This window comes from Talpa europaea, assembly GCF_964194135.1.
Source record: "Talpa europaea genome assembly, chromosome: 9".
Lineage (NCBI taxonomy): Eukaryota > Metazoa > Chordata > Mammalia > Eulipotyphla > Talpidae > Talpa > Talpa europaea.
The window spans coordinates 5,963,438-5,974,457 of NC_140076.1; the positions used below are offsets into that span (position 1 = coordinate 5,963,438).

The 11,020-nt window shown below is 56.7% G+C and overlaps 1 protein-coding gene across 1 annotated transcript; it reads right to left on the reverse strand.

The window, feature by feature from the left end:
- Nucleotides 1-857: 857 nt before the first annotated feature.
- Nucleotides 858-5,906, reverse strand: KIAA2013 (the record flags this gene model as incomplete). Its single annotated transcript, XM_084242578.1, has 3 exons — nt 858-1,047; nt 1,830-2,683; nt 4,874-5,906. 3 exons carry the CDS (start codon nt 5,904-5,906, stop codon nt 1,030-1,032), a joined length of 1,905 nt encoding a protein of 634 aa, XP_084098704.1. The 3' UTR covers nt 858-1,029.
- Between the last annotated feature and the right edge of the window lie 5,114 nt (nt 5,907-11,020).

Consider the following 11,020-nt stretch of genomic DNA (forward strand, 5'->3'; position numbering starts at 1 on the left):
GGACTGCAAGTCCAGCTCAGTCTTCTTTGGTCCCTGGGATGCTTCCCTTCTTCCCGTGAGGGGCGAGCTCAGATCTTAGCTCAGGTGAGCAGTAGGCCCACTTGGGGTCTTCCCTGTTACCCAGTCCTACAGCCGACAAAACCCAGGGCACTGGGGGAGCAGGCGCTGTTGCAGCATCCCCCCAACACCCAGGAGCAGGAAGACGAGCACCTGCACCTCTTCTGCATGGACCCCTAGGACAGGGGATATAGCTGCCGTCCCTCTGGCAGGACGAGGTTGTGTGGCCTCCCACTTCATGCCCCAAAGTCTGGAGACGGAGGAAGAGATGGTGTCTCCAGAGGGTTCAACCACACACAGACCAGTCATGGAATTTTGAAAGAAATTTATTTAAAAACAGAACAAAAAAAAAGCTTTGGTATTTCAAAACCCAACAATAGTCCATCACTAGAAAGTTAACCGCCTCCCCAACGCCCAGAAGTACAAAACCATAGATCTCCACAGGCTCATGATAAGAAAGAGACGAGGCGCAGCCCCAAGGCCCCTGGAGACCCGCCTCCTCCACGCAGGAGGTGCTGGGGCCTCCAAACACCACCAGGGGATTCGCTTCGCGTGGATACAGGAGCCTTCCGGCAAGATCTCAACCAAAATAAATTAAAAATCAAGAAAAGAAAGAACACATACAATCAGGGCAAGAATACAGTGTCTCCTAGACAAGAGTCTTTTCAAAAGAGGGTCTAATGCCTGGGGCAGAAGAAAGGGGAAGTGGAAGGAGCGAGTTCAATTTCAAGTATTTTCCATATGGGTTCACTTTATTGAGTGGAAAGCGCTTAACAAAACGTCCGCCGGCCCCTCCGCCCCCGCTTCCCATCTGAAACTCCTGAACATCAACAGGTACTTCTGCGTTACTGGTGTCCCCCAACAAGGCACAAAAGGGTGGGTGCTGTCAAAGGCCCCCTGGTTCGCAGCAGCAGGACTTTCAGTGCTGGGCGTCTTGTGCAAACAGTGGCTGAAAGCAGGATGGTCCTTCGCTCAGACGCTGGGGTCTTCCTGCGCAAGGAACACAACAGGGGTTACTGCGCGCTGCCGGGCGGGGCGGACATTACAGGAAGCCGGCGACAGACCCCGGGCATCCCCCACCCCAGGCCCTGATCTGGCCCTGCCGGCGGCCCCCGGCCCAGGAACCTGCTAGAACTGCTACAGATTTGGTGCCTTGGGCAGCTCCTCAGGCCCATGCAAGGGGCACCACGGGCTCTGCGTCGTGGGGCCCAGCTCCAGCAAGGGTAAACTGAGGCACGTGGGTAGTATGCCATGAGGGTGGCTTGGTGTCTCCCCCGATCATGGCGGAACCCCAGGTCAATGAGGAGACCGAGATTAAGAGGAGAGAAGCTGCCCCAGCAGCGAGCCATGGCGGGGTGACGGAAGGGCCGCCCACGCGACTCTGATCTGCCTTTCCATTTGGTCTTCAGGCTTGAGGAGCTCACACAGCTGCCCACCCTGCTCCTTCAGGCTGATTTCCTTCTTGGGCTTGGGCCCCGCCCACCGGCTGCTGCGCCATTACTTTCAGAGGGCGGCACGGGTTATGGGGACTTGCCCTGGCAGCCAGGCGACCCCTCTACTCCCAGCCGGGCTTCCACAGCTTTCCCTGCCCGTCTAGTCTCCTCAGAAGTCACTTTTCAACATCCTCTCACAAGGGCCTCGCTCCTCTCTGCGGAGGGCCGAGGGCACCGGCCGGGAAGGACACCCCACTCCTGCCTCGGCCTCACCCCGCCCTGGGCCCGGGACAGCGCGCCCGGCTGCGGGGGCTGGGGCCGGGGGGCGCGGGCCCCTACCTTGCTCCTGAAGAAGGGCCTGGCCCCGGGCCCGCAGTACTCGTTGTAGATCAGCTTGAAGAGGAAGAGGTGGAAGAGGGTGATGAGCGAGGCCACGCTGAACCAGAAGAGGAAGGGCAGCCCCGGGTCCTGCTGGGCCATGTGCTCGTCATGGGCCAGGATGGCCTTGAGGTGCAGCGTGTGCCGCAGGTCCTGCAGGTGCGTGAGGTCGGTGGAGATGTAGAGCAGCGGCGTGATGGGCTGCGTCACCATGACCGCGAAGGTGTGGCCCTGGGGCGCCGAGGTCAGCTCCACGGGCTCGTCCAGGCAGCCGGCCTCGCAGGCGTAGATCTTGGTGGGCTGGCCACGTGACTCCACAGACACGTGCAGGTACGGCTTGCCCTCGGCGTCGGCCAGCACGGCCAGGTTGATGTGGTCGTTCTTGTAGCGGATGCCGTGCAGCGCGTAGCTGTTGTGCAGCACGTCGGGGTCGGCCTGGAACTGCAGGTGGTTCTCGGTGAACTGCAGCCCCCCGAAGCTGAGCACCATGCCCTGCAGGATGCCTGGTGCGCCCACCCTCACCAGCCCCTTGCAGCCGCGCTTCTGCAGGGTCAGCCGCCACAGGTCGGAGAGCTGCAGGATCTGCTGCACAGAGGCCAGCCGGCCCGGCCACAGGTTCTCGGCGTGCATGGTGGCGTGGCCGCTGAAGCAGTGATCTTCGTAGTTGAGCGTCGACTCCATCTGGTCTCGCTCCCTGTGGCTCAGGTTGGGGCTGAGCAGCGGGGCTGGCGAGCAGGAAAGCATGTAGTACAGCGTCAGGTTCACGGTCAGGCCAGACGGGGTGTGGGCATCCGTGATCTTCTTCATTTCCACTCCTGTAACACCACAGAGATGGCACGTTAAGGAGGAAGGGCAGGCCGGGGGCCGAGGTTATGAGGCAGCGAGCCAAAGCAGCAGAGACACGAGTTGTCCCTCGGAATGGAAACAGCAGCTCCAGGCTCCTCAAGCAGGAGAGACTCCTGCCGCTTCCTCATATGACCAACCTGAGCCCTGCAGACTGAGACCTAAGATCCTGTGAAGGGTAGAGAGGCCTCCTCCCAGGGCCAGAACAACACAGATGTGGGCAGGACTTGGCCCGACCCTGTGACACTAAGTCCAGTGCCCGCACACAGGGACACCGGGCGCTGCCCTGGTCAGCCTTGGGGTGCTTCTCTCCAGCACCTCACTCCCACCCTGTAGCTTTAAAGAACAGCTGAGCACAGGATCTCCCAAGCCTCATGAAATTTGCATCTGTAGCCCCAGAGAGCTAAGCACCCGCCCGTGTCTCCACAGGGCTGTCTGATGGGCATTTTGAACCTGATATGGTTTGAATTCTTCCAGTCCCAAGCCTTCCTTCCCCAAGCTGCCTAAGACATCTGCGGAGCCCTCTCCCAAAACTGAGAGTCCCCTGCAGGTTCTCACTCCTCACAACCAGTCCATGGAGAGTCCTGGGGGCTCCGTCTCTGAAAGCCTCAGAATGCACCCGCTCCTCTCTGTGGTCACAACCCTGCACAGCCACACCGCCCTGCCCCCACCAACCTGGGCTCCTACAAAACACTCGTACCTGTCTCCACTGTGTCCCCCTCCCTGCTATCCTCTGTACACAGCAGCCAGAGGGGTCTTTAAAAATGGGGATCAGGGCCTGCCTGGTGGTGCAAAGGGTTACGTCTCAGCACTATGAAGCTTTCAGCAGCCACTGCAGCGTGAGTTCCATCCCCAGCCAGGGAGCTACCCACATGGCGCAGCAGACCCCTCCTGTCTCCCCGCTGCTCCCCTCAGCAGTGGATTTCAGTTCAGTAGATCTGCCTGTTCTGCTTCCCACCCTGTCTCTGGTGATTTCTCTCACCCCCTCCACCTCTGGCCTACACCCCAGCTCTTGTATGCATATGTAAATAAAAATAAATCTTTAAAAATAAAAATGGGGATCAGCGAGTGCTCCGCCCTGCCCTCGGCGCAGTCCTCACCTCAGTCTCCGAGGGCCTTTAGGACCTGGCTCCCACTGCCCTCCACTCTCTGACCCTGCTTATCTCCACCCTCCCCTTGTCCATTATGTGCCAGCCACTGGCCACTCACCTAACCTGCTCCTGCCTCAGGGCCCCTCCCTTGCCAGCTTCTTGCTATGCAGGCCTCACCTTAAGTGCTTCCTCCTCACAGGCCTCCCTGGCAATTGGAGCCCAGCGGAGCCCAGAGCCCCCGCCCTCACGCACATTCCAGCCTGCTTTCTTCCCGACACACTGTCCCCTAGACACAGCCCTGTCACCCTCAGTCACCGATTTTTAACTTTTCTCCAGAGGACTTTGTCTTGCTTATGGAGTCAAAGTTTCACTGTTTTCCTCCCAATGAGAACCTGCAAGCGCCACGAGAACAGGAAGTTTGTTCTGTCCATTTCCGTGTTCCCCATTTAATAAATGCCTGTTGAATGAACTAAAGACTCTTTGGGCAACAAAATACACAACTAGAACCCTGGGGTGGGGTGGGGGGTTTCTCTATCTAGAATTTTCTTAAACAGTCAATGGGGGGAGAAGTTATCACTTGACGGGCCCACTCCGCCTGCTGAAAGAAGGGTCCAATGCCTCCCCATGAAAAAGCGGCCACTTCAGCCAGGGCACCCCTCTGCCTGGCAGGGCCACCACCAGACTGGGGGGAACTGCTGGAAGAATCCAGGGATCCCCGCTCTGCCTGCTGGATTCTGCTTTATGAGCTCCCTTAAAACCACTCTGCTCAAATCAGGCCTCACCTACAAGAACAAATAAGCCCTACCCTGGACGCTGGCTCTTTGAGTAGGATTTCAGGAAGCCCTCTGCAGCGCGTGCAAATGTCATCACTGAAACAAGCCTGGAGAGCTGAGGACACCGATCCAAGGACACAGAGATGACACTAAGGGTTGCCACTCCACATCAAAGTTTGCACCACCCCACCATCCTCCTTCAGGCCCACCCCTGGAGACTTTGAAGGGGATTCTCCAGGGGGAACCATGGTCACCTGGTGCAAGGGGTGGCTTGTGGACCAAGAACACCAGGCCTCACCTGGGCTGAAGAGCTGAGCCCAGAGGCGCTGGTGGTCCTGAAGCAGCTCAGCCGCCGGCATCTCCAAGAGCTCCAGCATTTCCTTCCGGGCAGAGTCCTGGAGGGCCTTGAGCTCCTTGGCCGCTTTGCTTTTGAGCACCTGGGGGTTCACTGGGCCGGAGACATGCACCACCCACAGCACTGTCTCGTCCAGCTGGGTCTTGGGAGCCACCTGGAGCCGGTTCACCAGCTTCTTGGCTGCCACCACCACCAGGTGCACCAGGCCCGTGGAAAGAGGCGGGGACCGGCCGGAGTAGAGGAGGAACTGATGGTCCCCGACTTTCTCCAGGGTGCTGGTGAAGGCGCGGGGGACCGGGCCGGCAGTGGGCCCCACAGTCTGCAGCGCGGCAACGCGCTCGGTGGGGTTGTTGAGCTGGATGCGCTGCAGATAGACGTGGGGTCGGCCCCGGTGCGCCAGAAAGTCCTCCTGCAGCAGCACGCAGTCGCGGCCGGAGCCCGTGGCAAGGCCCGAGGCCGAGGCGGGCCCGGGGATGGCGGCCGCCGGGCCCGACCCCGGGGTCCCGAGTTGCAGGCAGCGCACGCGGCGCAGCAGCCCTTCCCGCGGCAGCAGCACCGACTCCCCCGCCTCGGAAAGCGCGCTCAGCGGCCGCAGCTGCACGAAAGGCACGAAGTCCGGCGCCACCGCGGGCTCCCGCGCCCCGGGGGTCACCCACAGCTGGTTGGCGGCCACGTCCAGGGCGAGGAAGCCGTTCGCCACCAGCGCGGGCACGCCGGGGCCCAGCGGCACCGCCTCGCCGCGCTCCCGCAGGCCGCGCCAGGCGCGGGTGGCCGCCTCCAGGCAGGCGGAGGGCTCCGCGGCGCCCGGCGGGCCGCGGGCCCAGGGCAGCAGGTGCAGGCCGCCCGCCGCCCGCCGCGCGCCGGAGCCGCCGAGCCACAGCAGCAGCAGCAGGAGGCCGAGCAGGCCGAGCAGGCGGCGGGCCCAGCTGCTCGACAGCAGCCCCGGCAGCCCCTTCAGCCGCTGCTGCAGCCACATCGGGCCGCCGGGCGCGGGCGTGGCGCGGGGGTGGCCGCCGGGCCCGCGCCCAGCCCACCGGCCCGGCCGCCCGCGCCTCACTCCCGGGCCCGCACCGCCGCGCCCACCCGGCCCGCGTCCCCGCCGCCGCGGCAGCCGCTGCGCCGCTTCCTCCTCCCTGTCGCTGGCCTCCGGCCGTCACACGACGTCGGCCGTCAAGCGCCGCCGCGTCTTTTGCGACATTTGGGCGGGAGGGGGCGGGGCGGTGGGCGGGGCGCGGCGCGGCGGTGGGCGGGGCGAGGCGCTGGGGCCGGCAGCCGCTGTGGGCGGGGCCACCCGCTCCCGCGGGGAGAGGCGAGTCCAAGCCGGGGCGCCCTCTGGGCTGCAGGGGCGGCGTGGAGCCCACTTGTAATGAAAGCACCCGGAGTCGGCCAAATCGAGCACGGGTTGGGCCCTGGTTGCGACCGATGGATTCAACAGACCTACAAATTAAAAAGAAAAGTGATAATAAAAATGCTTTTGTTTCAACATGCAATTTGCAGCAACATGGATGGAGCTGGAAGGGATCATGCTCAGCGAAATAAGCCAGGAAGAAAAAGAAAAACACCAGATGGTCTCACTCATAGCAGGAATTTAGAAAACCTAAATAAGGGACCAGGTAAAAGACTAATTATAATAAAATCAAAATCAAAATCAACAAGCATCTATAAACCAGAGACACAGTAGGGGAGGGGAGAAAGGATTAGGGTCAAAATAAGGGGGGTGGGAATTGTATGGGGACTATAACTAAGATGAAAATGCATACATTGTTGCAAAAATGAAAAATGAGTAAAAAAATATATAAAATAAACCTTAAAAAATAGCTAAAAAAATACTTTTGTTTCAGTAAATAGCGTTCTCCTTACTGCAGAACACTTACTACGGAAAAGTGCCGCGGAAAAGGGAGGAGGAGAAGGAAGGCAAGAGAAGGAAAGAAAAGAACAAAAAAAGAGAAACAAAGCAAAAGAAAGCTGGAAACCTGGCTGCCTAGGAAACGCTGTCCAATGCTTGCAGGTCTTCCTGGCAGCATCCTGATGCCACACCAAGTCCTCCTGATGCCACCAGCTCTGAGTTTTAGCTTATTAAATAACATAAGACACTGAAGGTGCATGCTTCTGAAATGCCTTTTAACTGTGAATCATCAATGCAAAAGAGAAATTTTGCTGTGTATCTGGAAAAACTCAACGCGACGACAGGGGTGGACAATGGGGTATTTGTTTCTGCTTTGGTTTCAAGACATTCCAAAGCCAAAGAATGCTTCCCGGCTGAGAATTTCGCCATCATATGAGGTGGCTTCTCGTGAGCAGACACAGATGCATCTGCGCAGTTCCAGGGCCAGTGCCTGTGCAGGTGACCCTACGGGAGGATTACTTCTTTTTATCCTTAGGTTATTGTCAAGACTTAAGCACAAAGTCCCAGACTCCCCCTGGGAGTTCACAAGTCCCACAGAATGTGTTTGTGGACAGCAGGAGTCCATGACCTACAATTAGAGATGCAGGCGCCATCCAAACCCCTGGGGAGGCAGAAGTGCCAGGGACACACAGTGAAGGCAGAGCAAAGGACAAGAGGAGACTCGATCCCATCTGAGAATGTGGGTGCCCCTGAACATGCCACCCATGTTTTGGAGATAAAACTTAATGCTGGTTGGTGAAGCCAACCAAGTGTCTGACACACACTAAGTGGCAGTAAACACAAATGCACATAATTATTTTCGTCAGTACAGACTGCCCTGTAATAGCCTTACATCTTGGCCCACTTGTGTGAGTTTCCTGGGGGAGCAATTCCTGGAAGCAGAACCATAGGTCAAAGGGCCGCTCATTATTCATGCCCTTAACTTCCTGCCACTCTCACCCGCCTGCACCCCATGGGAGGGGACTCACAGCCAATGGTCAGCAACATGGCCACAACAAAGCCAGCGGGTCAAGACTAAGAGAATCTGGCCTCAGTTTGCCAGGATTTTGACTCTTGGCCTTGCTAGCAAGGGTGCTAGCAAGTCAACTCACTTCCCTGAGCCTCAGCTTCCCCATCCATAAAAAGGGGATCGTGGACCTCCCTGGAGGCGCAGCAGGTTGAGTGCAGCACTGTGAAGCTGTCTGCAGCCTCTGCATTGCAGGTTCGATTCCTGGCTGGCCAGGGAGATACCCACATGGTGCCGCAGACCTCTCCTGTCTCGTCTGCTGCTCCCCTCAGCAGTGTATTTCGTCTGTCTGCCTGTTCTGCTTCCCACTCTGTCTCTGGTGAATCCTCTCACCCTCCTGCTCCTCTGGCTTGTACCCCAGTTCTTGTATAAATAAATCTTTAAAAAAAAAAGGGGGGGATCATGAGACAGAGTCGATTGCCCTGAGGCTTAAATTAGACAAGCATGAGAGGCACTTAGGATGTTGCCTGGCAGAAAATAACCACTCATTAATCAATCTATTCCTCTCCACACGTACTACCACCGTCTGCCCCTTGGATACTCTTTCGGAAATTCTATCAACTTACAGACATGTAGACTCTTGTCTGTATTTTTCCTTTCACATCAATTGTAACATTTACCATACATGACTTTTTTCACTTAAGGGAACAGTCTGAAAATTCTGTTGTTATTGTTCTTCTGATGATGAAGATGATGATTAGGGAGGCTAAGTGCCGGGTGAAGGCGAGGGAGTTGAGGAGCAGGCTGCAGTCGCCCAGGGTGTGGCTGTTCTCTGAAACCTCCCTCTTCCTTCGACCCAGAAAGGAAAAAGGTGAAAGGAGATAGCTAAGTGTTTAAGCCCCTGAGGGCACTGGGTGGCTGCTCTCCCAGCCACCTCTTCTTCAGGTGTCTTCCCAAGAAAGCAGAGTCCTGGGCCTCCCTGGTGGCGCAGGCTGTTGAGTACAGTGCTGTGAAGCTGTCCACAGCCTCTGCATTGCAGGTTCGATCCCAGCCAGCAGGGGAGACACCCACATAGTGCAGCAGACCTCTCCTGTCTCTCCTGCTGCTCCCCTCAGCAGTGTATTTCAGTCAGTCTGCCTGTTCTGTTCCCCACTCTGTCTTTGATGAATCCTCTCACCCTCCTGCACATCTGGCCTGTACCCTGGTTCTTGTATAAATAAATACATCTTTAAAAAAAAAAAGAAAGAAAGTGGAGTCCTGTGCCTTTAACAGTCCACAACACGTGCAGCACGTACCAGGAGTAACATCTGGGCGGCAGCCACCACTGGTTAAAGAGACAGGCCCTCCTTTTGGATGAAGTTTGGATCAAGTTTAAGTTCCAGCAATTTAGTGAAGGGAAGAGGATATAGATACCAAAGGGTTGGAGGGGGGGGCTTCTTCAGGGTAAATCCTTTCTTTAGAGGAGGCCAGCAGCCTCTGACACTGGTTCTCCCACCTGATTTACAATAACCTGGGGTATTCAGGTCAAGGGAACCCCCTGCCTGAGATTTTTTTCTGTCCGTAGTACATCACCATTGAGCTTCTTCTTGGGTAAGAGCAAATGCAGAGTTAGAGCCTGGTTCCAGTGTCCCTCCCTTACTGCCTTCCTCACAGCAGCTGTGAGTCTACCGGCAGGTTGCTTTACTTCTCTGAGTCTCCTTTCCAAAATGTTGGGGCTACTGCCAGATTTGCAGGGCTGTTGAGAACACAGAATGAGACAGAGCTTTGAAAATTGAGCCAGCCAAAACCACTCATTCTCTGCTCTGCTCTGCTCTGCTCCATTCCTCCATTTCCTCCTTGAAGGATCTGGAATTTCAGCCTGCATTCTCCAGAATATAAAAACATCCGGTGGATTCTGGCACCAAGTCCTGTTCTCAGCAGAAGACACTGCTGCCCTGGGTCCCAGCTGGGAGGGAGACACCCTGGACTGTGCTTCTTCCCTTCACTTGCCCAGTCCCTCTGTATCTCAACATACCATCTGTGCAAGTGAGTCTCTGTACATCTCCCAGGTTCTGGAGCTTCTAGAAACAATGTGTTGGCTTTAGTTTGTACATATAGATATATTCATTGTAAAAAATAATTTTGAAACAATGAAAGAATTAAGAAGATAAAAAAAACAGGGCCTCCCTGGTGGCCCAGGTGGTTGAGTGCAGCAGCACTGTGAAGCTGTCCGCAGCCTCTGCAGTGCGGGTTTGATACCTGCTGGCCAGCGAGAATCCCACATGGCAGGGCAGATCTCTCCTGTCTCGCCCGCTGCTCCCCTCAGCAGTGTATTTCGTCAGTCTGCTTGTTCTGTTCCCCACTCTGTCTCTGATGAATCCTCTCACCCTCCCGTGAATCTGGCCTGTACCCCGGTTCTTGTATAAATAAATAAATCTTTTTTAAAAAAAAGAAGATAAAAAACCAACCAGGTGGGCCTCCCCAGTGGCACAGCGGTTGAGCGCCGGGTTGCGAAGCTGCCCGCAGCCTCTGCAGCGCCAGTTCGATCCCCGGCTGCTCCCCGGCCACTGGAGGAGGGTCCCACATGGCGCGCAGATCTCTCCTGCCGCCCGCTGCTCCCCTCAGCAGTGTGCTTCGGTCCTTCTGCCTGCTCTGCTCCCCGCTCTAGCTCTGGTGAATTCTCTCACCCTCCCGCGCTTCTGACTGTGCCTAGTACTTGTATAAATAAATAAATAAATAAATAAAAAACCAACCAGGAAATAAAAGAATATGATGAATATATAAAATATATAATAGTAATGGAATCACATGGCTGTCATTCTCTCTTGACATTGACCTAGTGCACTGTTTCTATACTCACTGTTCACTGAGCGGGGTCAGACTCCACACCTGACCACACTGGGGAAGGCTGCTTCCCTTGCCTGAGAAGTCTTACCTGTTGAGTTCTCTTCTCCCCCCTTCCCCCGCCCCACCTCCCAGCACCTCCTTGTTGCCTGCTGTTATTCCTTCACATCCATAACATTCCTCTTCCCTCTGCCCTTTGACCCTTGGGGTGGGGAGCACCCAGGCTGCTTTCATCACCTACTATTCTGCCACCCAATCTGCTGGAAGGGGGCTCCTTGTTCTACCTCGGGAAGGGAGGGGGGTTCTCCCCTGCCCCACCCCAGAGGGATGCTCTAGCTGGCAGCTGGCCCAGGAGCCCTGGCTCTAGACACCCTTCACTGTCTATTGGGCTGGGGGAAGACTCCCTGGGGTGAAG